This window comes from Pagrus pagrus (genome assembly GCF_965226575.1).
Source record: "Pagrus pagrus genome assembly, chromosome: 15".
NCBI lineage: Eukaryota > Metazoa > Chordata > Actinopteri > Spariformes > Sparidae > Pagrus > Pagrus pagrus.
In genome coordinates, this window is record NC_140199.1 from 12,251,891 (window position 1) to 12,276,123 (window position 24,233).

Consider the following 24,233-nt stretch of genomic DNA (forward strand, 5'->3'; position numbering starts at 1 on the left):
CAGGTTAGAACTGACAGTATGGTAAAATTCATTTCATGACACTTAAACGTGCCTCACTCTTTCTTTCCTTAACCTGCAACATTATGGATGAGAATATTTTATTCTACCTTTACTCCACTAACCCCAAGACTAGATGACTTGACAAGCAATCATATAACCAATAAATCACTACTTATCTACTAACTTTAAAGCCCGCATGTCAGACTGGAACAAGTTGTGTCTCGTCTCTATTAGAGTGTGTGTGAGAAGACGATGTGCCACACTTTGCGGTCGTGTGTGAAAACCTCACTGCTACAGAACACAGTTTCACAGTCATGTTGAATGTTGAGTTAATAGGAGAGCTGGACAGATGAGATGAAGCCTCAGCAGAGCATCAAGTTCATTACTTAACCCAGTAAAGTAGTTCTGTTACACATTATAATTTGATTTCACCAGCCCAACTATCAACTTGTTAGGAAGAAATCAATGTGAAAACCAGTGTCTATATAAATATTATCATTTTGTCTTGGCAGATGGTAAACAAAGCACACATTGACAGATGATGATGGATGCTCTGATATGTGGATATACTCACATTATTTGGAATTTTGTCATATAAGGAAATAATAAAATGTAACTGTGACCAAGTCCACAAAAGCATTGTTTTCATTATTTCAGGGACCTTTGGTGCAAAGTCATGACCACTTTCTATCATTAGACTGATCAGTACAAGATCAGCAGAATCAAAGTATATCCTCACCTACAAAAAAACCCCACCGTTTTTTTCTCCCACTGTATCCAGCATCTTTCCACACAGAATTGATTCTTCCAGGTAGCTGATCAGTCAACTCTATCACAAATCCTGACTATCACACTGCAGCTGAGAATCAGAAACACACTATGTGCACGCGCTCAGCTACATCCACTCGATATCTCAGAGCAAGATCAGTGTTAGTATCAGTAGGCACTTCTGTGACACACTCTCTGACTCACACACACACACACACACACACACACACACACACACACACACACACACACACACACACACAAACACACAGCAGCTTTGCCTTGCCGGGTGATTGCCCGTCAATAAATCGATACAACTATGAGTGGTTAGGATGACACTGGTCCCTTGTGTTTTTAAGAAGTACTGTATGTGTCAAAGAAGATTTTCCAGAGGGACTATATACTGTTTGTCTATAATAATTAATAGTGTATAACCTTATTCACAGAGCCCCTTTCAAAACAAAGACATAGCATCCTAACAAAGGTGTAGTTATTTTTTAATGCAGAAATGTTACATATTATATCTTTAAGAAAAAGACTCAAGGACTTGAAACAGAAGGATGTTAGATTAAGTGTTTATACATTACACCAAGATAAAAGAGCTATACATGTAAAGCCCATTACAGTGTTCCCAATTTGTTGCTTAACAAACTTGACAGCTCGTTAATGGTCTCATTAGCTGACACTGTCAGACAACACTCCTGCTGTGAGTGTGTAAGGTTGCTGTCATCTCAGACATCTCTCACTCTCATCTCTCTGTTTGTCTCGAGATCCAACCCGGGCCGAGAGGAGAGGAGTCACATGAGGGGAATAGGTGGAGTGGAACGATCCCGTCTCCTCCTGAGCTCAGATGACTGCTGTGCTGTGGTCAACTTCAGATAAGGAATAATTGTTTCCTTGATAAAAGCATTCATACAATATACTTAAATATAAATACAATATACTCCAATATACTTAAAAACAGATTTTAACCAATACAAAGTTTTTATATTTCACATATATGCCAACTTCAGTAAATACAATATCTCTGCAACACAGTACATGAGATGTCTTTGACATAACGTCAACAAAACAATGTCATACTGTTGTACTTTGTTTATATTTGGCGGACTCTGCCACCTTTCTAGCTTCAAACAGGATTATGTGGACCTTATTTTCCTCTGAGAACAGTTTGCTTATTCACTTATGGAAAAGATAAATATTTCCAAGAGTGTATTATTACAACATTAACATTATAAATTTTGAAATGCTGATGTTGAATTTTTTCTCCAAAACAGCATAGTGCCCCTTTCAGAATAAGTCAAAGTACAAATCGAAGATTATTTTTATAAATGAGGCCCCGTAGCTTCAAAGTTAAAAATAATACAGCGTTGTCTTCATCAATTAAACCATCTTTGGTTGAGTGCTAATACAGGCATCACCATGCAGAGGGCAAATTAAGCAGACAACTCACAGAATTGATGTTCGGTTGTGACTTAATTGTTACAGTTAATAACTCTCACATTTGCAGCAAGTAGAATTTTGATTCATATTTTTAAAGCCTTCAGTAATCTTATCAAAAGAGGCTGAGATGATGGCATTATTCATTTTGAGACAACAATGCCAAAGCAACTGGAATAATAAGATCATAAATATCTTATCACGCTTTATAAAACTGGCAATCCTTTATTTTCTTGTAATAGTCGTTAGAAGAAATGAATCGTGACCGAAGCTGGCTCTTCTTCAACATGTCGAGTCAAGGAGAAAATCAACAAAGAAGCAGGAAGGATAGAAATGAGGCGACATTACCTCTCAAGTGTGATGAGATTTTTGAGGCAAGTAATGTTTCATATTTCAGAAACACTAGCGCTGAAGAGAGAAAAGAGGGAATACCAAATAATTTTCACTCTCACTCACTTTTGACCTTTCCCGCAGACAAATGAACTGAATCTGCTCTTCCTTTCTGAACCGCAGCAGATCCATGTCTCTTAGGATGAGCATCCCATCCAGTATACATGTCACATAGAATAACCAACATGACATTACCACGATGTCACTTATGTCAAAGTGCGTGAATGTAATACATAAGCGCCGTGTTCCCTTTGTCAATCAAACATGATGCATGAAACGCCCAGGACCAGAGCCTGAGGACATTTTCACTTTCTCTCTACTACCGTGTGAAATAATGGCCCCTCAGAGAATTCAAAGAAAAAGGAAATCGCCTCAAACTGGTATTCTCCTTGTGTCTTATGATGGGGGTACTGTGGGAGGCGGGGTAGGTGGTTCTGGGGTTTCTTCAAGTGATATTGATCTTTGGTTCAGGATTGTTATTAAGAAGATGCAGAGCAAATCTATGAATTTGGATGGACTAACATTCTCCAAACACCCTAGCCACATACCTCCAATTTTAAAAGCAAATGTTGTGAACCCGTCCATTCTGTCAACTGGTTAGTTCGGGAGTCAGTCTGTCGGATGGAGTTCCTGCTTGTTGTCAGACAGGGAAGTGTTTCTTTGACAGCTTGTGGCTAAAATACACACTCAATATCAAAGTGAGTGGACTTCCAAACAGTCCTTGCTTCTCATTGTGGACTGAGTGAAAGCACATGCACTTTGATGGCTCCCAGTCAGTTTGGGAGCCACTACGTAACATTTAATTAATTTTGTGATCCATTGTGGCCAGGCCTCGGGACTAATGGCGTCCCATCATTCCCAGGACCGCAGAAAATGTGTTTGGGATGCACAGAGATCTTCTCCAGGACAAAAGAGATTGAATTGTATTTCAACTCACTTAGGAAATAAAGTGAACCGAGTGCTGTCTAAACAGCCTGTCTTAACATGCTGTTAGTTATCTCTCTTTCCGCAGTGCTGCGGACATCCAGGTCCAGAACCTGAAGAGATTTTCACTTCCTCTACTGCCATGTGAATTCTCCTCCACACAGCAACACAGACCAAATAATGTATGAGGTTCAGCGCAGCAAAGAGTAAGAGTGTGTGTGAGAGAGGAAGATTATCTCTGTGGAAATGTCTAGAAATTGGACAAAACACACACGCACGCACGCGTGCGCATGCACACACACACACGCACACACACACACACACACACACACACACACACACACACACACACACACACACACACACACACACACACACACACACACACACACACACACACACTTCAGTACAAATTGTCTCTCCGGTGCAGAAACGACTTCAGACAAGATAGTTACATAATCAGGGTATATTTGCCTAAATTGTCCAAAAATGGACGAGAGCAAATGTGTGGTGCATTCTCTTTGTGTGGGTCCCACGAGGGGTTTGAGATGAACAAAGCAGAGAATGCTCTCAGTCAGACAAAGCTCAACATGACTAAAAGGCAGTCTCATAATACCCTGTTCTGTGCAGGTATACGACTGTGAAACCCACTAACACCCACTAACATCTGGCTTTTGTCTTCAGTGGGGAAGGGTACAATCAGCATTTATTCCCACGTCCAAAAGAGGTGTGACGGTACACGTCATGATGATGACGCGTGTTTTTTTCAACGTGTTTCCCCCGGTGTCCTCCTGTTCATCTAAACATGTACCTGCTGACTGTTTCTAATCATATGGATGCTGTTAAAATGTGTTGTGATTGAGATCCTGACCCACCAAACATCCTGGAAAGTGACAACGTTACGTTTTTTGTCCTAAATTACATAATGACATAATCGCCATCAGTAAACAGGACGCTGTCTGACTCAACTGCGTTACTTTTGTTTGGTCCTGTAACGTTTCTTTGTGTGACATTTCTCTTTATTTTGTTGAGTGAAGGACCTGTTTAGTTATCAGACTGTCAGATCGACACACCCCTGCTCCGCGCAGCCGGCTTATCCATTCACACTGGTTTGGTTTGCCAATACTTGCGCCTCTGAAACTACTTCAGAGGTGCATCAGAGGCGCAGCAAAATTTCACCCCTCGCCGCATCTGAGACTTTCACACAGAGGCGGATGCGGAGAATTGGCGCAGGATCCCTGCATGCAACAACAGTGTGAATGGGGCTACTGTCACTGGACTGCAAGTGGCAATCCTTCCCCACTCTGCCCTGCTCACCCTACACACCATTTGGCTAAGCCCACAACATGTGCAAATGTTTTGCTGAAAGTTCAATATTTTCAACTTTCACAAACAGGTGAATGATGCAACTGATGGCAATTCGCACCACCTGACTGGAATAGATAAAAATTGGCTTCTATTCACATCTGCACTGACTTTGTCAGGTTTTCATGTCAGGAACGCTGCAGACCAGAAAGCACCCTGGCTTTGCTTTGCCCAAGTATAGTTCACCAGGTCTTCATGCTTCATTTTTTATGCTCTTCTCTCCTAGTGGTGGTGGTGAAACAGGCTGGTAGTGCACCTGGCTCTAATTTCTGGTGCACCTGCGTATATTATAGACAGCCTGCTGTCTCTTCTTAAGACTACTTGGACAGCCAATACATTTTGATAAAGTTCTGAAAACCTCAGTCAGTCCATCTCCTGAAGTTATTCTCCCGTCTTTATAATACTCAATGCACTTGGAAACAAACTTATAATCAGACTCGAATACAATGGCTTCTGGCAGCCAGACAGCCTATTAAACAGTGAGCTCTCTGACTGAAGAGCAGTCTGCAGATAAGGAGACAGTTTCACTCATTATCTTTCCCATAGAGGAGATTAATATCCTCAGCATATTTGTCTTTTCAATAGGAAGGGCCTCTCTAATCTCTAGCATAATAAGCTTCAGTCCAACTGTCACACACACAGACACACACAAGCACACAGGTGCAGACACACACATACAAACCCAGACGAACATTGTTAAATTTCATTCAGAGTCATCTGAGAATGTGATTAATCTGATCAGAGTAATTAAAAGCGTAGTGGGTTCCTCTGGCCCTGCTAAGTGCAGGTGAATAGCACTGTGATTGTGTTTGCATTCGTCAGGGCAACACAAGGGCCCTCAAGGCTAATCACTGCAGGAGAGTTCAATCACACACCCGACTGTGTCATCATCAGCCAACAAGGGCCCCTCAGAGAATTCAAAGATAAAGAACATCGCTTCATACTTCATACTTGTATTCTCCTTGTGTCTTATGATGGGGGTAGTGTGGTAGGGGTAGGTGGTTTTGGGTTTCTTCAAATGATGTTGATATTTGGTTCAGGAATTTGGTTCTCCAAACATCCTAGCTGGCCACATACCTCTAATTTCCAAAGCAAATGTTGTGAACCCGTCCATTCTGTCAATACAAACTAAGTCAACTGGTTCAGTCTGTCTTGGTTTCTTGCTTCTCATTGTGGACGAAGCGAAAGCACATGCACTTTGACGGCTCCCGGTCGTCACAGCTAATGGCCAGTTTAGGAGCCACTACATAACATTTCATTAACTTTGTGATCCATTTTGACCAGACTAATGGCGTCCCATCGCTCCGAGGAGGATAGAAAATGTGTTTGGGATGAACAGAGATCCTCTCCGGGACAAAAGAGATTCTTGTATTTGTATTGTATTTTGACTCACTTAGGAAATAACAAAGTGGACCGAGCGCTGACTAATTAGTCTTAACATGCTGTTACTTATCTCTCTTTCCACGGTGCTGTGGAAAGATTGGTGGAAAAACAAAATTAAATTCCCTTTATTCCCTAATTAGCTAATTTTAGCATGCGAACACACTAATGTATGGCCACCAGCAGGTCGAAGTTTTCAATCACTTGTTAAAATGTCTGGACATCAATTTTGTGAATTGACACTAAACTTGATACAGACATCAATGGTTGCCAGAAAAAGTAACCCATCCCTCAGCTTTTCCTGATGTGTCATATGTTTGGCAACACTGCTGTTGCCATGTATACTGTAGCCCCAAATACCTGCTGGCATGGCAGAGGACTCTTTGCATTGTTGTACTGCGATATTGTGCTTACAATTACTGGTCGCCACTAATATATATTGTCAGTTTAATCCTATCAATAAGGACAGAGTTCCTCGAAGTGCTTAAGAAGAAATCAAATTTTATTCCATGATCACGTGGAAAACTATCTGCTGATGATCATGTGAAATGACTGAGTGCTTCAGAACAGCTGATAGATGGGTATTGTGGTGAGATTGTTTCTCAACCACCAAAAATGACTGGTCATGGTATGTAATGATATAATGGATTGATATCCTAGCTCCCAGAGCAATCGATGTTTTAGAAAAATAAACCTGAAATCTGTGGCATTAAGGTCAAACCATTTCGTGCTATTTTTTTTCAATAGCACGGCCAGGTCTCCCACTCAGATAGTCTGTCATTGAAACCTGCAAACAACAAAAAGTATTACCTTCTAAACTTACTTACTAAAACAAGCATTTGAGAAATAACGGGATTGGTTAACCTGAGTAATTCTCAACAAATGTTTGTTTCGACCTGTCTTACATTAAAGAATCAGGATACATAACTCTGATTTTAATCTACAGCCACTAACCTATATTTCACTGCATAATCATTTTCAGTTGTGAAACCAACACTGTCAGATTTGTGGCCTTTGGCGAAACAGCAGGTCTGTTCTGCTCTAATGTAGCAAAGGACCCCTTTGTACAGAGAGGCAGAATGTAGAGGGCTGGTGAGAGCTATGGCAGGTCTTTGCTGAGCTCCTCAATCAAATGCTTAATGAGGACTTTTACATTGCTTCTCTATATATAGCTGCTGGGTCTACCAGTTATTGGGGCTGAGCAGCGGGACATGACTTTAAAACCTATATGAAAATTTGACAATGCCAAGACTGAGCATGAGAAACAAATAATGAATTAAGTAAGAGTTTAATTCACCAGGAACAGAAATGAACACAATTAAGGGAAAATGTCTGTATTTTTTACTGCCCTATGATTTCAAAGCAGAGTGTAGACATTGGCTTTTGATTGGACACTGAAAAGTGTAAGTCACAACTCTATCTAAAATGCATGTATGTGTTTGTATGTTTCGATCAGTTCTGGATGCCAAGGGTACCCCAGTTACCTCCATGAGATGTGTGTATGATAAGCAAGCCTCATCATGGACTGTGTTTTGGAGCATGAAATCCAATCCCGTAAAACTACTGGAAATTTCAACAATGGATGGTAGTGCTAAGCCCTTCAAACTGAGCCTCGTGTCAATTGCGATTACTAACACACTGTATAACAATGAGCCTAATAGAGGAAACAGAAGATTCAAGAAGAGGAACTGTAAGACAGAGTAGACATGAGAGCACAGGTGGAGGGAAGCAAGTAGCAATTGATGAATAAAGGAAGAGAAAGTAAAGACAACAGCAGGTCTACAGAATCTTGTCCAGTGATCCCACTCTTCCTCAGGGAGAGACCCCTTTCTTCAACTCTTGCCCCCTTCCTTGTGTCTATCCGAGCCATGTGAGGATCCCAGAATACACATGGCAGGTGCTAAAATAGGCTTTGGGCTGGGTGATGAATTAGGAAGGGCATATTTGGGGAGCAAGGGAGCGACAGAGAGAGAGAGAGAGAGAGAGCAATGGAGACAGAGAGAGTGAGAGACAGAAAATAGCTCCTAATGTTTAATCACAGCTAGATCTAATACAATACAGAGCCCACAGACAAACCCAGTGACCCTAGCTTAGATTTGCTCATCCATCATAGCTGAGCTCTGACTGTGTTTATGTGTGCGTGTGTGTCCATATGATTTGATTATGAACACATGAGAAAATACTCTTGAGGGTGAGAAATTAAGCTGTTGTTAACAGATTGGGGACAATCAGGAGACAAAGATACACACACACACACACTTCAGATGGTATGGTATGGATTTCTCAGGGCTGATGCTGATTATTTATGTAGGTGACAGATATCCAGTATTTGGAACTGATATACTTTTGCAAAAAAACACAAAACTTTGTTTAAATACAAGTTATGCATATGTGTCAGTCTGTAATTTGCTGCAAAAGAGAACTTTTCTACATTATCTTTTAAAAAGTGCGAGGAGCCCGAAGAAAGAAAGAGTCCCTGTATGTCAGCGTTTCCTTTTGTAATCTCCATCTGTCAAAATTGGAATTAAGACAATAAAAGCACCCCAAAATAACAATAACAGGTCAACTTTGTCTAAAAATAATGAATCTAAAAGGGGTGCGTGGATAGCTTGGATGGAATAAGCCAGAGACTGCGTGAAGGCGATCAGGTTGTTGACCGCAGCGGAGTGTCCTGGAAAGCCGATGACGCTTTGTGGGAGCAGGTACAGGTGGAGAAGAGACGTTTCTCCTTAAGGCTGGATAATCGGACATCCGCTTGCTACTATGACGAGAAGTGGAAAAGAAAGGTATGTAAATGTATGACATTGGCGACGATTCGAGCTGAGATGACAGCATGTGGACCTGCGCAAAACAGCAGCATGGATGAACTAAAGGCAGGGAGACGATCATATTTCAAAAGACGAGGATGTCTAACAGCAACAAGCAGCAAGATGATAGGCTAACAGTGAGAGTGTGTCGCTGTGCTATTGGATAGATGTGCCCTGCTGATACAGACAATGACAGGCAATTATGAGGGAGCATGTGTGACAGCAGTAAATGAAAGGATGGTATGAGAAATAAAATAAAGGCCGAGCTTGCAAAAAGGTAGTCTTCCTGCCTTGCTTCATTTAAGATTTAGCTTCAGTAGTGCATATCTGCAAACAAATCTGCAGTTCATCAAATGGCCAGAAACTAACTGACACATACATTGTCCACCATACTATATTTAGAGTACGCTGGTGTGGGACCTCTTGCAGCCTGAAAGCACAGACAGATTTGGTTGCTCCTCAATGAGCTGAGTGTCCACTTAATTGTCAGCTCAACACCAGAGTGTTTCCTATGAAGTGCACACATGCACACACTCATCAACTCTCTCGCTCTCATACAGGTACGTGTGCACACATTTACACGATTGTGACCTTAGTGTGACATTATTCTCAATGTGCTTATTGAATAATCCTCATTCTAATTTTGAATTCACAAAGCCCTGCATCACAGTGTCCCTACTCCCAGCAGGCTGGTGGAGTAGCATCTCCACATGATCCCACACTGCTCTCCAGCATGTAATCCGAAGTCTTCCCCCCACAGTTCATAGTGTCATGCAGTCAGTCGACACATGACGTTACACACAGGATCCACTCAGCTGTGAATTCATTATTAATCCTCAGGCTTTAATTAAACATAGTTGGGGACTTCCATGGAATCAACAGGAGTCGTATGATAACCTCGTTATTCGCAAGAAGCCTGTGAGAACCCATGTGTTTGTGTATGAGCATGCTTATATTTTTAATGTTAGCTCATGTTATCTAAAACTTTCAATACGACACATTTTAAGCACATATACATGATACCATGTGTACAATTTTAAGGATTAAAAAGCCTAGAAACTAAAAAACCAAGTGGTACCCTAAAGACACCTTGTGGGTTGAGCCGAACCCTTTTAGCTACATGCTGTTGTAACTTGTCATCATCAATAAGTTAATGCTGCACTAATCCCACATTTGTGTATTAAAAAATGGATCAAATAACTATACGTGATGTGAAAGGGGTCCCTTGTAGTCACCAAACCCAGGAGAGTTATCACATCAGCAAGCAGCTGTAAGCTACCTGCCCAGCACCAAGGTCAACAACTAGCTGGTGAACGTAGTGGAGCATTTAACAGCTAATGAGCCACATATTTTTTCACAGAAGTTGGTGAAGACCTAAATAGAACTTAAATGAGAATCAGTATTGTACATCCGTTCATAAAGTAGACAAATAAATCCAATAAATACATGCTAACACTTACTAGTTGGGTCATCTCCAGCACCATGCCACCACTCTGATACATAGTTCAATGGGCCATTTAGTGTCACTAACCCTGTAACACTAAAACATCCAATTACCTACAAACTAATTAGTTTATAACACACTGTTTTGAGCATGTGTATATCATTCAATCCCAAGGGGATTGTATATGAGAATTTCTTATTTCTGCAGCAGAACCTTGAAGTTCCAGGTTCACTTCCGCTCTCTATCCGCTGCATTATTTAGCTAGGATCCAATTGGTTTGGATAAGCTTTGATGTGTTGGAACAACCACCAGACATAAACAATTAGCAAAGGTTGTTTGTATGTGCATTGGTTCTCAGTGGTTACAACTGATCCGTTGAGTCATTTAATACTGCTTTAAAACCACAAAATTCCTGAATGCAGCTTTAAATGTGCAACATTTCCAGTAATCTCTTCAGCCCAGTGAGTCTGTGTAGTGGAACTCTGTCTTTTAGCTCATATTTACATGTGATGACTGTCTGTCTGAATAGCATTACAGTACCGACAGTATTACTGGACTGAATAACATGAACGTGCCTTTGTCCATTATTCAGTCAGAGAAAGAGGACAATATGATTCCCAGCATTCTAACCCAGAGAGCAGACAGGCCCCATTAGGTGCTCAGCTTGTTACAATAACACAAAGTCATCTATCAAAACCTGGACTCGCTGTCACAAAGCCTACAAAAAGCAGCTCCTATAATGAAGTGCTGCATGAGCAACAGATCAAGAGGGGTGCGTAAGAGAGAACAGACAGAGTGAGAGAAGAGAGAAGGAAAAAAGAGAGAGGGGGGGCGAGACTGAAACAGTAGTAATAATAAAAGCAAATGAGAGAAAAAGAGATGGAAATTCATATATTTTCATCCCTGATGAGTATCAGCAGGCCATTTGCACCTTTCAGTCATCACACACAGACCCACAAACACACACACACTTCTTTCCAGTCATTACTGTGCCCTCTTCATTTTACTGCAGTATAATTTGCACAGTATCTATATTTTCCTGTCAAATGAGGAATGTTAAAACTCTAAAAGGGCAATGTGTGTGTGTGTGTGTGTGTGTGTGTGTGTGTGTGTGTGTGTTTGTGTGTGTGTGTGAGAATAACCTCGATGTGAGTTTCCTAGATTGTGCACAAGTGCAGATGAAGGTCAGCTCATCCATGCTTAGCACGTCAGTGGAGGGGTTAATCTCTGTGTACCTGACATGTTTGCCAGTGTTCACGCGGTCGGTTGGTAAAATGTTAAAGCCGCACTGATCAATATTTTCATTTTTACAATGAAGAAAATTACTATTACATTTCCATTACTTATTACTATTGTATAATGTAAAAGGTGTCACTCATGATTAACCCACAGAGAATCATCACCTTAATCTGCAGGCCCCCTTTAGCTCAACGGATTGTTTTGGCCTCTTTCAGCTCATTGTTTTGGTTTTCCCAAATGTAACTCTTTCGGGTCAGTTTCACCACCCTCATTAACCTCGTCTCCAACTGCAGTTTTCAGTAAACATCAGTTGATAAACCCACAGTAGGCTACACTACTTGTCCAGCACCAAAGAGCAGGCGGTCAAAGTTAGCAACTAGCTGGCGAACAGGGCTGAAAAGGCGTGAATGTTGGACTAAACGGAACAAACGGATGTGTACCCAGGAAAGTGTTTACCACCATGTTCACCATTACATACAAGGTGATACAAGGTCTGTTTTGTTTACAGTGTGGTCTGAGCCCTCAAATGGACAAAAATGCTGTGCAGGTAGTTTCAGCGTCAACATGGTAGCGATACAATATTACGATATTATTATGTTTTCACTGTTTACTAGCTTAGTTTAGCAAGTTAACAAGCTTCTACTTAGCAAATTACATCTGAGGCTGGTGGCGCTCGATGAATAGGGAAGGTGTTCACCGAAGTTATAAGAGTTTATCCTGTGGGGAATATTACTGCTGTCCCAAAATTTGATTGCAATTCACCAATGGCAGTTTAGCTGCATTAAGTGTGCTTGGGCAAACACAGTAGGTTACCGTAATAAACTCAGAAACAATGACGCAGACATGGGATTGTTGTGTGGCAAGACAGCAAATAAATAAGTCGACAAATGGAGGAGCTGTGCTTCAGCAAATTCTGTGAACAAGCTCTTTTGAGACTGTGCACTGATGATGTACACAGTGACGAGGGAGTGAGCTCGGGTGAAAAAGAGAGAGGGAGAAAAGAAAGCTGTAGCTGCTGCATCACAGGGGCACTGTGAAAGGCACAAGGGTTACAGCTACAGGGGGGTATACCGAAATGATAGCTGAGTGCCACCGAAATGGCGGGAGAGAGGGACAAGATGACAGCATAGTGACCACCAGATAGATGGGAAGCTTGAGAGAGAGTACGACTGAGGAGGAAGAAATGGAAGGATGGGGAAAAAACAGGAGAGAGGTTGTTTGTGTCTACCTCAGACTGGGGAGTGTTGCGCTCTGTTCACACAGACTGACCCAGATGCAGCTGAATTAGACACAGCCCTTGTCATTCCTGCGTGCGTTGAAATGTGTCCATAGCACAGAGTATATAAAACTGGCAAGTACTAAAAGCAAACACTCAATGTTTTATCAGACATGTTTTCAATTTGAATTATAACGCTGCCAATTTTAAACTGTATTCTTGCTGCTTGTGTTCATTCACTTTTGGCTACAGCAGCTGATGAGATGTTAGTGAGCTGCTGCCTGTTTACGCAGATACGGAGCAACATTAGCTTCAGTGTCTGCCATTTAAACATTGGCTTTTACTTTAAAGTCTGTCAGCATCATCTAATTGTTGCCAATAACAGTTGAGCGTGAATAAATACACTATACTGCGATGTGATAATTCACAGGGGTTACTGCAAGTGATTTTACAGTACACATACTGGAGTTTGTAGAACATTATGTATTTATTCCTCAAAGTAAGGTATTAAAAATCAATACCAAACTAATGTACGTTTATCAAAACTAGTCTTACAAACATGATGATAATATTACGAGCAGGATGTCAGATGAAAAGACAGGCTGTCTTTACTTGCGTGTAAACACTACTTTGAACTGTACATACATTATGCAATAACGGGTTAAATTTGGTAAAAAAATATCATAAATTGTTCAGCAGCACGATTGCTGATACAGCAAATAGAGGAGGTGCATTTCAGCTATATGTTGCATGTGACTATATGCAACATGTCTAATCTTAACCATCAATAAATGCAGCTTTAATGTGCCTGCCGAGCACAACTCAGCTTATGGTCGTCTGTGGGAACACGTGGAAGTTCCTCTTAGAAAGGGGAAACTTCTGTTAGTAACACAATGACTGGTCTATGTTAACCACAGTTTGCAATTTACTCATCACGTGCTGCTGACAAATGTTAGCACACACTCATGCTTCACATACAGTGACTTTTCATTTAGCTGTTATTTAAGGTTCAAACTCATTTACATTTCAGTCACTATTTACAATCAGCCATCTTGTCTGACATCCAATGGAAGAGAATATTCCTCTGGTGTATCTCCACAGCTCTGTCGGCATTCTTTTGTTTTTAAGTAGCTACTTAATGAATCTGTCAATCACACATTGGAGGCACCGCCCAGGGAGGCGCAGCAAATTCAGTCATGGGAAATGTCAGAATCTGCCCATTGGCAACAGTTAGAGAAGTTAAAAAAAATTAAGGTACTGTAGAAGAGTAAAGAGGCTCTTCAACGTTATGGCTTGAGTCCTTAAACTTTGCACTGCTTAAAGGATAATTCCAGTTAATTGCACTTTATTTGATAGTTTAGGCAATCGTTTCTATCAGTGATGGGTAAACTGCATTGATCAAGCAAGTGCAAGTATTTGCTGATGGACTAGCGTATACGTATGTTGTGCTACAATTTACACACAGCATTAAAATATGCCTTTAAAATCCAGACTTTCATTTTGAAAGCGCCCATTAAAACTTCAGGCATTATTTTTCCCATTTTTTGTTTAGCCACAGTGAACCGTAAGTGTCAGAACTGGGAAAAAACGCATCTTCTTCCATCTGTTTAGTTCTGTATTTATGCAGAAATTATGCTATTAAAAAAATGAAGTGTAACGTGAATCTACGGATGTACGGCTAAAGTTTTGCATATTTTCATGCACGATTCTGTTAAATGAAAGAGATGTTTGTAAAGGCGCCTGTATGACAGGCCTGCTGTGTAGCTTGCAGCGTTGAAGTGTACTGCTGAGACCATGCTGTTCATGGTGTTACACGTGCAGAGGGGAGCATTTTCACAACAGAGACCCTGTGAATGTTCGTCTCGCTACAACTGCAGGTCTGTGGATTTAAATGCATTTGTGCTATTTTTCTGACAGAATGTATTTTGGTTATTCATTTCATGAGAATGTTATTTATCTTTTTGCAGTGCTGTCTTACTTCTCTGCAGTTGCATCGCAGTTAATGCTGGCGCTTGTAATAAACCAGAATGTTAATCCAAAGAAAAGGGACCTCTCTCCATCCTCCCTCCGTTTCCTCCACTTGCTCTCTGACTCACTTTATCCCCCTCACTATGGACAGGCTCCCCTCTTTATCTTTTCTCCCCTTCCGCTTGCCTCCATCTAACCCTCTTCATCTCACTTCATCCCTCCCGTCTACTCCTTTAGCATCTCCCTCCTCTACCTCTTTCCATCACTGGCAGTGCTGCCCCGCCCCCCCCCAACGTTTCCCCCGTCTCTTGTCTCTGTTCTTTTTTGTCTATTTCGGCTCCGAGTCCCGGGGCTTCGTCAGCGCAAAGTGCTCCGTCTGTGCTTCTCCGCTCTCCCCTCCCGTCCTCTGCTAGCGTGCAAAGAGAAGGGGACCCACCGACGAGAGCTTTAAGTTATGTAATGAGATCATCTGGAGACTAATGTTGTATAGCAGATATACCAAGCAGCCATTAGTGGCTTCTCTATAGCACGACCATTTGTCTGGCTGCTACACACGTCTTTTTGGTTTGTCACAGATGGATGATGGAGGGACTTTAGATTGAGCAGCAAGGCTCTATGATATTAAATCCTCCAGATGACAGCGATGGCAACATGTCTTTGGGTAATCCTCCTTCCTATAGTGCTTTTGTCCTGGGTCTGGGTTTTACCTTGTGTTTCCAGGAGGTGAGACGAGGATGGATGGGCTTAGGGGAATGGTGGTCGAATTGAGGACAGATGGAGGACAAGGGGGTATGAGGAGAGGTGTGTGCGCATCCACGTGTTGGTCCGCAGGGCTGTGGTGGGGAAGCAAAGACATGGGGGAATGTACACACACCTTGACACGTGTGTTAGTGCATTTCCAAGACCTTGAAAGCCTCGGTGTGCCCAGAGGGGTACTATCACTGACATGAGAGGAGGTCCTGCTCTCCCATGTGACAGTCGATGTGAAAATGCTGTCAATTAGCATCCAACTCCGAACACATTTCTCCATCAGCAGAGGTCAACGTCGACAGCACAGTGTAATGATCATACAGTTCGGTGCTGAAGTGATTTGTCGATTATGGGGCTACGATGGTAGAGTTGGTCTGCCTTAACTCGCAGGGTTTTTAAGTGTCATTGTCAATTATCAATCATTTGTCAATCAAAAATGTTGAGCTTCTCTAATGTAAGGATTTGCTGCCTTTCTCCGTTTTATGTCCCTGTGACTTGAGTATCTTTGGGTTTTAGACTACTGGTCGAGCAAAACGAACAATCCAAAGATATCACTTGGAATTAGGAATTTCTTTAGTATTTTCTGTCATTTTATATGAAACCAGGGGTTTTCAAGCTCTGGTATAACATTTTTGCCAAGATATTATAATGCACTAGGGGTTTTATGATGATTAAAATCAATAGAAATAAGCTTTCAATTTTGATCAGGGAATTCAATGCAGTATTTACCCACCTCCCACGTGTGCCAGCTTGCGTGCATGTGGCATGCGTCTGAGGTAATAAGAACTAGCCTGCAGCTGCACTCTATGACACTTATCCTGTGTCCACTGGTACAGAGGTTTTTGTTGGGTTTGTTTTCTTGTGCAGAGATCCTTTATCAACTCGTTTGGGAGGAAGGTTTACTCAAGACAGATTTGAGAAACTTCCAAACTTAATTTCTATCTTCTTTTTGTTGAAGGTTTTTTTGTTCAGCTTTGAATCTTTGTCTAAGACTAACCTGGTAAAAACCACCAGGATACGCTCAAATGAGAGTTATCAGGGCATTAAACCAAAGATCTGTTGATCTTCACGGATCCAGATGCGATAGTCTGACAATAGCGTAGCCAGCAGTGCTGAAAAATTATTTTAAAATTGAGAAATTGAATCCAGTCAGGACCTTAAAATCGAAAGTCAAATCATGGATTTGGAGAATTGTGACTTGCCAATGAATTAGTTTTAAAAAGGGTTAGGGATCTACCATCAGGTAGACCTGATAAAACTGTGACGAGCAGCAAATACTCACATGTGAGAAAATAGATTAACAGATCAAGTGATAATGATAATAACAGTTGCCCTAACAACATGAGCAAAAAGGAAGAAGGAAACCTCTTCATTCTATTAAAAAAGCGTATCAGTGTCGCCTCATCATATACATATATATCAGGCGGTCCTGTTATCACAATACTGTGGATGTAAAATTATGAAAACATTTATTTTCCAAATCAAGTCTTTCTAAAGTATTCTATTATTTTCATTCTTGTTCAGATCAGTTATACTGAAAATGCCCTTCAGTAGTCCAAAACACAAATACATAGAAAAAAGCAATAAATCCATACATCTGAGAAGCTGGAACCAGAGGATGTCCAGCATTTGTCCTCCTTTTTTTAAAAACTGCCATTATTTTGATTAATTATCAATAAGATACAGGTGTCCCAAGTTACAAAACTTACACTGAACACTTTTTCTCAATCAATCAGCCAATCAATCATTGTCATTTGTATGATTTGAACCTGTGCAAATAAATAATACTCAAAGCACCAACTTATCAAATTGCAAAATCAACGCACTGATGAATCCACAAATAATTTCAATCAGTGCTGCATGTCTCTCATTTCACTATAGTTGTCTCCTGTGTATGCACACACTTGTGTTTTCACTGGTTCTGCATTATTACGATTGAGCTGAAGTACTGTAACAATAAGAGATGTACACCATGACAAACATTGTAACATGGTTCCAGACTTGGGAAATTTCATGACTGATTTCATGAGGTGAAATGTGCCACTGATGTTAAATATTACATATTGGAGACATCTGGCGTTTTCATAATGCCTCTGTACTCACTACACATTCTCATCTTCTCTGTGGCCCCCAAAAATAGAAGCTCCAGCACGCCGTCAGACTGAAATCAGTGAGTGGGTGAGCTGACGATCTGGTGAACAATTTGCACTAAACTTAGAAACTCATGGAGGTAATCAACAACAGAGAGCGTGAGAAAAGATGGACGAGAAGATTCTGCAACAGCTTGTTTACATAATGAGGATGACACCGTCGGTCTGACTGGTTTTGGAATCGAGTCGATAATATTCGCAACATTTACTGGGCTGCTGACTTGACCATTAACAAGACCTACTTGGCAAAAGACAGCAAAACATTGGCTGAGCTCAGACCTGGTAATGATATAAAGCTGTTCAAAAGTCTGAGTCCAGCTCATGTACACCCTGTTTATATGTCCCAACTGACACCACACAGCCCATTGATCACAACGAGATGATTACTGACAAGTCAGTCAATATAAATATCCCTGTTGGTGATACTCTACTGTTCAATTGATATTTCCAGTTAAAGAATGCTGTTTAACTTTACACCTCGTGCATCAGCTGGTCTCTGCCTACTTGTAGCTGACAGGAAATGGTAGAAAAAAGTAGATTTCTGCGAAGTGATACAAGCAACACAGACCAGCACAGACACCGCAGCCATTTCCAGGGGATTATTATTTACAGATGTTGAGCTACAGGAAAGCATGCTCTTGTTTTTTTTTTCTTCCTTTACTGTGATTGTGAATGTGTGCACGGACACACACGCACACACAAAAAGCTGCAAGTCAACAACAACTCACTCTGATGTAGCAACCCTAATCCCAATGGGATCCATAATGTGTCACATCCTTGACAGCCTTTTTAATGGTGCGTGACAGCATCACTACTGTACACACTGAAGCCACTGTCACTCAGTCACATTTGTTTACAGCCACTTAATGTCTGCATGTTCATTAATCAATATTAACCTTGTGACTAACATTTTTAAAATGACATGCTTAATATCATTTTTAATATTACCATGTGCTGCCCACACTTTTTCTGATTATTTCCCTTGCAAACATTCATCATGAATCAATTTTCTTCTTTTATGAATTTTAAATGTGATAAAAAGCACAAAAACAATTATAAATACACACACACACCCATGACAATGTGTTTATCTAACCGCATTGTTGCCCTTCAAACAGCCTGTTGTTCCTGCTCGCCACAAACTTCACATGGACGCTTCCCCTCTTCACAACATAAACATGTGAATTCAGGTCGGGCTGACAGACAGTGAGACACGAACACGTCTAAACTGGCCCCTCACCTGCTTTCCGTGCCACAGACTGGAGCCCTACGGCGAGCCCCAGCAGTACCCCCGCAAAGCACATCTGGACGGCGAAGAACTCCTTTCGCTTTCTCCGCCTGGCTTTGCTCCTCCGTCGGTTCAGCATCACTCCTCCTCTGACGGTCGTCTCCGGCATCCCTTCAACCACCACGCGGGCCATGGCGCTCCTCTCTGGGGCGAGCGTTCCGGCGGAACCCCCGGGTGGTGGTGCAAAGGTACGAGAAACTGAAGCGAGCCGGGGAGGAAGAGACGGCAGAGAGATGGGCTGTGTGTGTGCACTGAAGTTACTCGACGAGAGGAGATATGACTTGCTTGTGGATGGTTTTGTAAAGTCAGCCCGAGTGTAAAAAAAAAGAATGTTTCATCCGGTCTTAAATTTCAAAATAAAGCGCTTATCGATTAAGAGGTGTTTTTTTTTTCTCCAAACAAAAACACCAGAGCATTCTTTATCTTAAAATGATTTTTGTCCAAAATACTGTATAAAAGCCTTTGGAAAGATCTTGACTATTTTAATTTAATATTATTATGATAAAATGTCATTCTTGACAGAGAGCCCAGACGAATTTGCGAAACGAATACCTAGGCTCATATAAACTAAATGAAAGCCAAAATTAAATAAATGTATCCAAATTAATTATTATTTTATGTAAAAATTAGTTTTGCAATTTTTTGTATGTAGCCTATGATTCACATAATTTGCATTGAATTCTCCAATACCACACTGTATACTAATATAATTTTCTGGTTGACATTTGATACAAAAATGATTACTGATAATTATTATTATTTTTTAAATCAGCAACAGGACTTGTACCTCAAGATATTTCTGGATGGTCAGAATAATGCAATCGTATTTTATTTTGAAGTTCGTATTTCCGGTTCTTGGCTCACTCCGGAACATTTGCGGTTTGAAGAGGTTACTGATGAGTGCTTCTCCACCGCTTCTTCCTCCTCCATGCTTGGAGTCGGATGGCGGGCTTCCATGGCTAAATGATCAGGGGCATAAGTGGATGCTTGAGGAGTAGGCTGTGGAAATGCAGGCTTGGATGTGCTGCTTCGGAGCTCCGGAGGGGAATGTGTGTGTGTGTGTGTGTGTTATGTGTGCGAAAGAGAGAGAGAGAGAGAGAGAGAGAGCAATACTGATCGTACAATATACACTTCTCAGTCAAGCGCATGCTCTTACTGTGGATGACGTGATGATGATGACAAATGCCTATTGAGAAATATGTAAATACATTATATTAAAGATGTCGTATTATGCTGATTTTCAGGTTCATACTTTTATTTGGGGTTCCTAGTAGAGTAGGTTTACATAATTAAATTTTCATAAAACACATAACTTTTCTCATATGGTGCAGCACCCCTTTACACACTGTGTCTTGAAGGCTCCGTTTTAGCTACAGAGTGAGACATCTCACCTCTGCTCACTCTTTGATGAAAGTTACACACCTGCATTACTTAACAGGCAGGATGTAGCCAATCAGAGGCAGGGTGGGTCATGTTGAGCAAGGTAGTGTGATCTAAAATAACGCTGCTACAGCTGGCACCCATGGCTACGGTACACCCGTAGATATTTCTCCGATCTCCGCTCCGTTTGCATTTTAAAAATGTCCATGCATGCAGTAATGTCACTGCAGCAAATAGTGTGGCAGCAAAACTCAAAGCTGTTGTTAAAAACTTGACAGGATAGAGCAACTATCTGGAGGAAACAGAATTTAACTTTTACCTTCTTAGATAAATATTTTGAGACAGCTCTGATGGAACTCTGGATTTATCAGGAGGACAGTATAAACCTGGTCCGTGTGTGTGACTTTTAGGATGTATAGAAGAATATTAATTTACATGAGATTCTCACTGATCCTGTCGGCCTGTCTGGAGATTCAAATAATCAATCAAAGTTAAGCTGCTGTGCCTCGTGCATAAATGTGCCCAGGGGATGCACTCATCATTTCTGCTGCTGCAGGATTGCTGCTAGTTTTATAGGCCTAATTTATAATCACCTCATCAAAGATGTATTTCACCAACCTGCATCCCATCTGCTACTAATCAGATTGTTCATTTTTATGACCAGATTACACGATCCTGCGGATAAAAAGTCGATCTGCCCATCACTACAAATGAATAATAGACTAATAGACATTTAGGGAAAGCATAACCTTCTCAAGCCTATATTATCTGTCACCTCTGCTGTTCCCTTACGTCTAGAGAATATGATTTGTAGGTCGCGGCATCTCTGTAGCACCACAATGCTTCAATTATAATGGTATGTTGTGAAACATTTTGCTATTATGAAACAATCGCAGCTCCTGCGATCTAGATCATGTACATTGCCATTGTGATAACATTTCGATGAATTATGCAACTGTAGCGGACTGAACACAAGAATATACAAAGAGACTAAATTCTTTAATTAACATTGTGATGCTTCAGTGGAAAGGCTCTCTGTGCTTTTGTTGGAGTGCACAGAGACACATATTCAATGGCCTTTGACCTCAAGGAGGGAGGATGTCAAGAAAGACAAGGAACAGACCTGTGAAATCCATGACTCTGTTTCCTCAGACAGAGGTCCACATGAATGGACCATTAGACCTCTCTAGGGCCATAAATTAAATTGTCAGGGTGTCTGAATGGTCAGAACTATCTACTTAAATGTGTAAAAAATATATATATCTTGTTTTTCAGAACATCGTTTTGATTTTATGAGCTCTGCTTCAAAATCTGCTAATTTACAAAATGCCACACTGCCTTCTAATGAGTTTTGGTAATAAACTTGATGTAATGAAATTCCAGTACCACATGAGTGTATTTGATGTTAACCAGTATGATTTACTTATAATAGAATTCTGTTATCATTTATTATTTTAGATGTGCTTCATGGTTATATAATCCCAAACTACAGATAAGAAAATGTTTATTTGTTATGTTACTTGCCACTTTGTGTTATTTGGTGAATTCATCTTACGTGCTCTTAGTGCCTCCATTGGTTCTTATAATATGTCGCATTTATGGATGACAGAACAAGTTAGTTTTCAATCTGGGCTCTCTCGGCTCGTCCTCCTGTCTCTTCTGCTTCTTGTCCTGACTCTCGGCTTTTGCTGGCTTTCGTTTTACACTTTTTACGGAGAGCTGGAAAAAAGCTCCAGAGTGAACTCTGAATTGAGAAGAAAGATGGCAAAGATTCTTAAAAGCCACAAGTCAAGCCCAAGACATTTTGGCTGCATGCACCTGAACTCTGCAGCCTGTCACTGAACACAACGAGACCAGAACACATGGTGTGTGTCTCCTGTGTGTCCTCAGATAGGCCTTGTCTCAGCCTGGATTCATCATCCTGAAGAAGCGAGACCAGCTGCTTCACTGAACCTACTGTAAAGGGGCTATTATCAGGCTGTCTCTGTGGCTCCTGAGGATCACCGAGTCTACTCGCCATGCTTGGCGGCCATGCTCGAAAGTTTGCCTCATTATCAGCCCATCCATCACCGCAGAAAAGTAGGAACTAACCATCTTCATGCATTCTGTCTGAGAGTTGATGCAGAGCTAATTCTTGAATGATTTTTTTCTGTGTTTGATCTAGTGAAGTATTCCCATTTGTGTTTTTAATAATATTTTAAGAAAAGCTATTCATTCATTCATTCATTCATTCTTTCTGATCAGTGTGTCATAATATTTGATATGTATGGTGAGAATGGACATTGCAGAAGGAAATTTTTTTAATCCCTATTGCATCCCAGTAATATATCTACAGTTTGGTCTGTATATCTCTTAAATCTTCATTTTATATATTATTGTCTGAGGCTTTACAAATGCATTTAGTCAATTATGTACACTAATTATAAGAATTGGCTGAATAAAAAACAAATTCTGGTTATGTTCCCGAAAATTTGTCTCTTGGGAAATAGTAAAGTGCAGCTATGAGTAGATCCATCCGTTTTAATGATGGCTCGGCAACAGGGCTTTTGAAGGGGACTGCCATTATGAGCAATACCATTAAAAACAATGAGATTGATCTTTCACCCTCGACACGAGCAGACACACTCAAAGAAACACCAGCTGATTGGGGTCATGCCCTTTGACCTCTCTAAAGTGAAACATCAGATGGATTCTTTTATTCTGGAAGCAGAATAGAGAACGGAACTGAAAAGTGGTAGTGAAAGAGAAAAACAATTGTTCGGCACTTGAGATTGTCACTTGAAACCGAGCGGTCACAAGAGGCTTTCGGTAAGTGTGGAGAACATCATCTGACTACATACGTTCAGTGTTTGCGGAAATCATAGCAGCTCTTCCTGCATTTCTTGCCCTAGATAGAAGGCAGTGTGGCATTAGTGAATGAGCTGGCAGATTACACCCATAGCCCCTTACCCTGTGCTTAAACTCGCACATGCACGCATGCACACATACACACACACACACACACACACACACACACACACAGACAGACAGACAGACAGACAGACAGACAGACACACACACACACACACACACACAGAGACAGACAGACACACACACATACACACACACATTTCATGACGGATTGGGCATAATCCTCATCCTGAGCAATAGCATCTGACGGCCATGATTCAAGACAATGACAGTGACATATCGAGTGTGCTGGATTAAGAGGCACTGATTCTATTCTTTGGGTAAAATCTCTAAACAGAGCTACATGTTGTTTATAACATCTACTTTTTAAAAAAAAAAGTGTTTTGTCTCAGTGCAGAATGAGACCATGTATTATTTGTTACTATTAATATTTATCCCTTTGTACTATTTGTTTTTTGGTTTGCCATTTTTCATGACTAAAATATTGAATGATTCCAGCTTCATAAATGTATTTGCTGCTTTTCTTTGCAATGACTCGCGCATTGCTCGCTGTGCACAGCCCCCCAGCAAAGAGCAGTAACTGTTGAGCCTTTTTGGACTGCAGCAAATTTGTGATTGCTGTTTAGCTTGTGTTTATGCGTTTGTGGCATTTAACAGAGTTTGTTTACCTATTTATTAGACTAAAAAAAGATAAGAGCGCCTGTTTAACGTAGCGAACTAGCTGCTAACACATCTCCCATCTGGCCAACTGGAACTCTATTCCTTGAAGAGTTTGATCCCAACTGCATAACTGCATTGAAAAGAGATACAGATT

General features: G+C 41.0%; 1 protein-coding gene across 1 annotated transcript in view; it reads right to left on the bottom strand.

Annotated features, from left to right (window-relative positions):
* The window catches only part of slc24a3 (solute carrier family 24 member 3), a 68,191-nt gene extending 48,768 nt beyond the window's left edge, over positions 1-19,423 (bottom strand). The window contains exon 1 of the mRNA XM_084375116.1: positions 19,082-19,423. Within this exon, the coding sequence (XP_084231242.1) occupies positions 19,082-19,262 (181 nt within the window). The 5' untranslated portion in view covers positions 19,263-19,423. The remainder of the gene's footprint in view (positions 1-19,081) is intronic.
* Between the last annotated feature and the right edge of the window lie 4,810 nt (positions 19,424-24,233).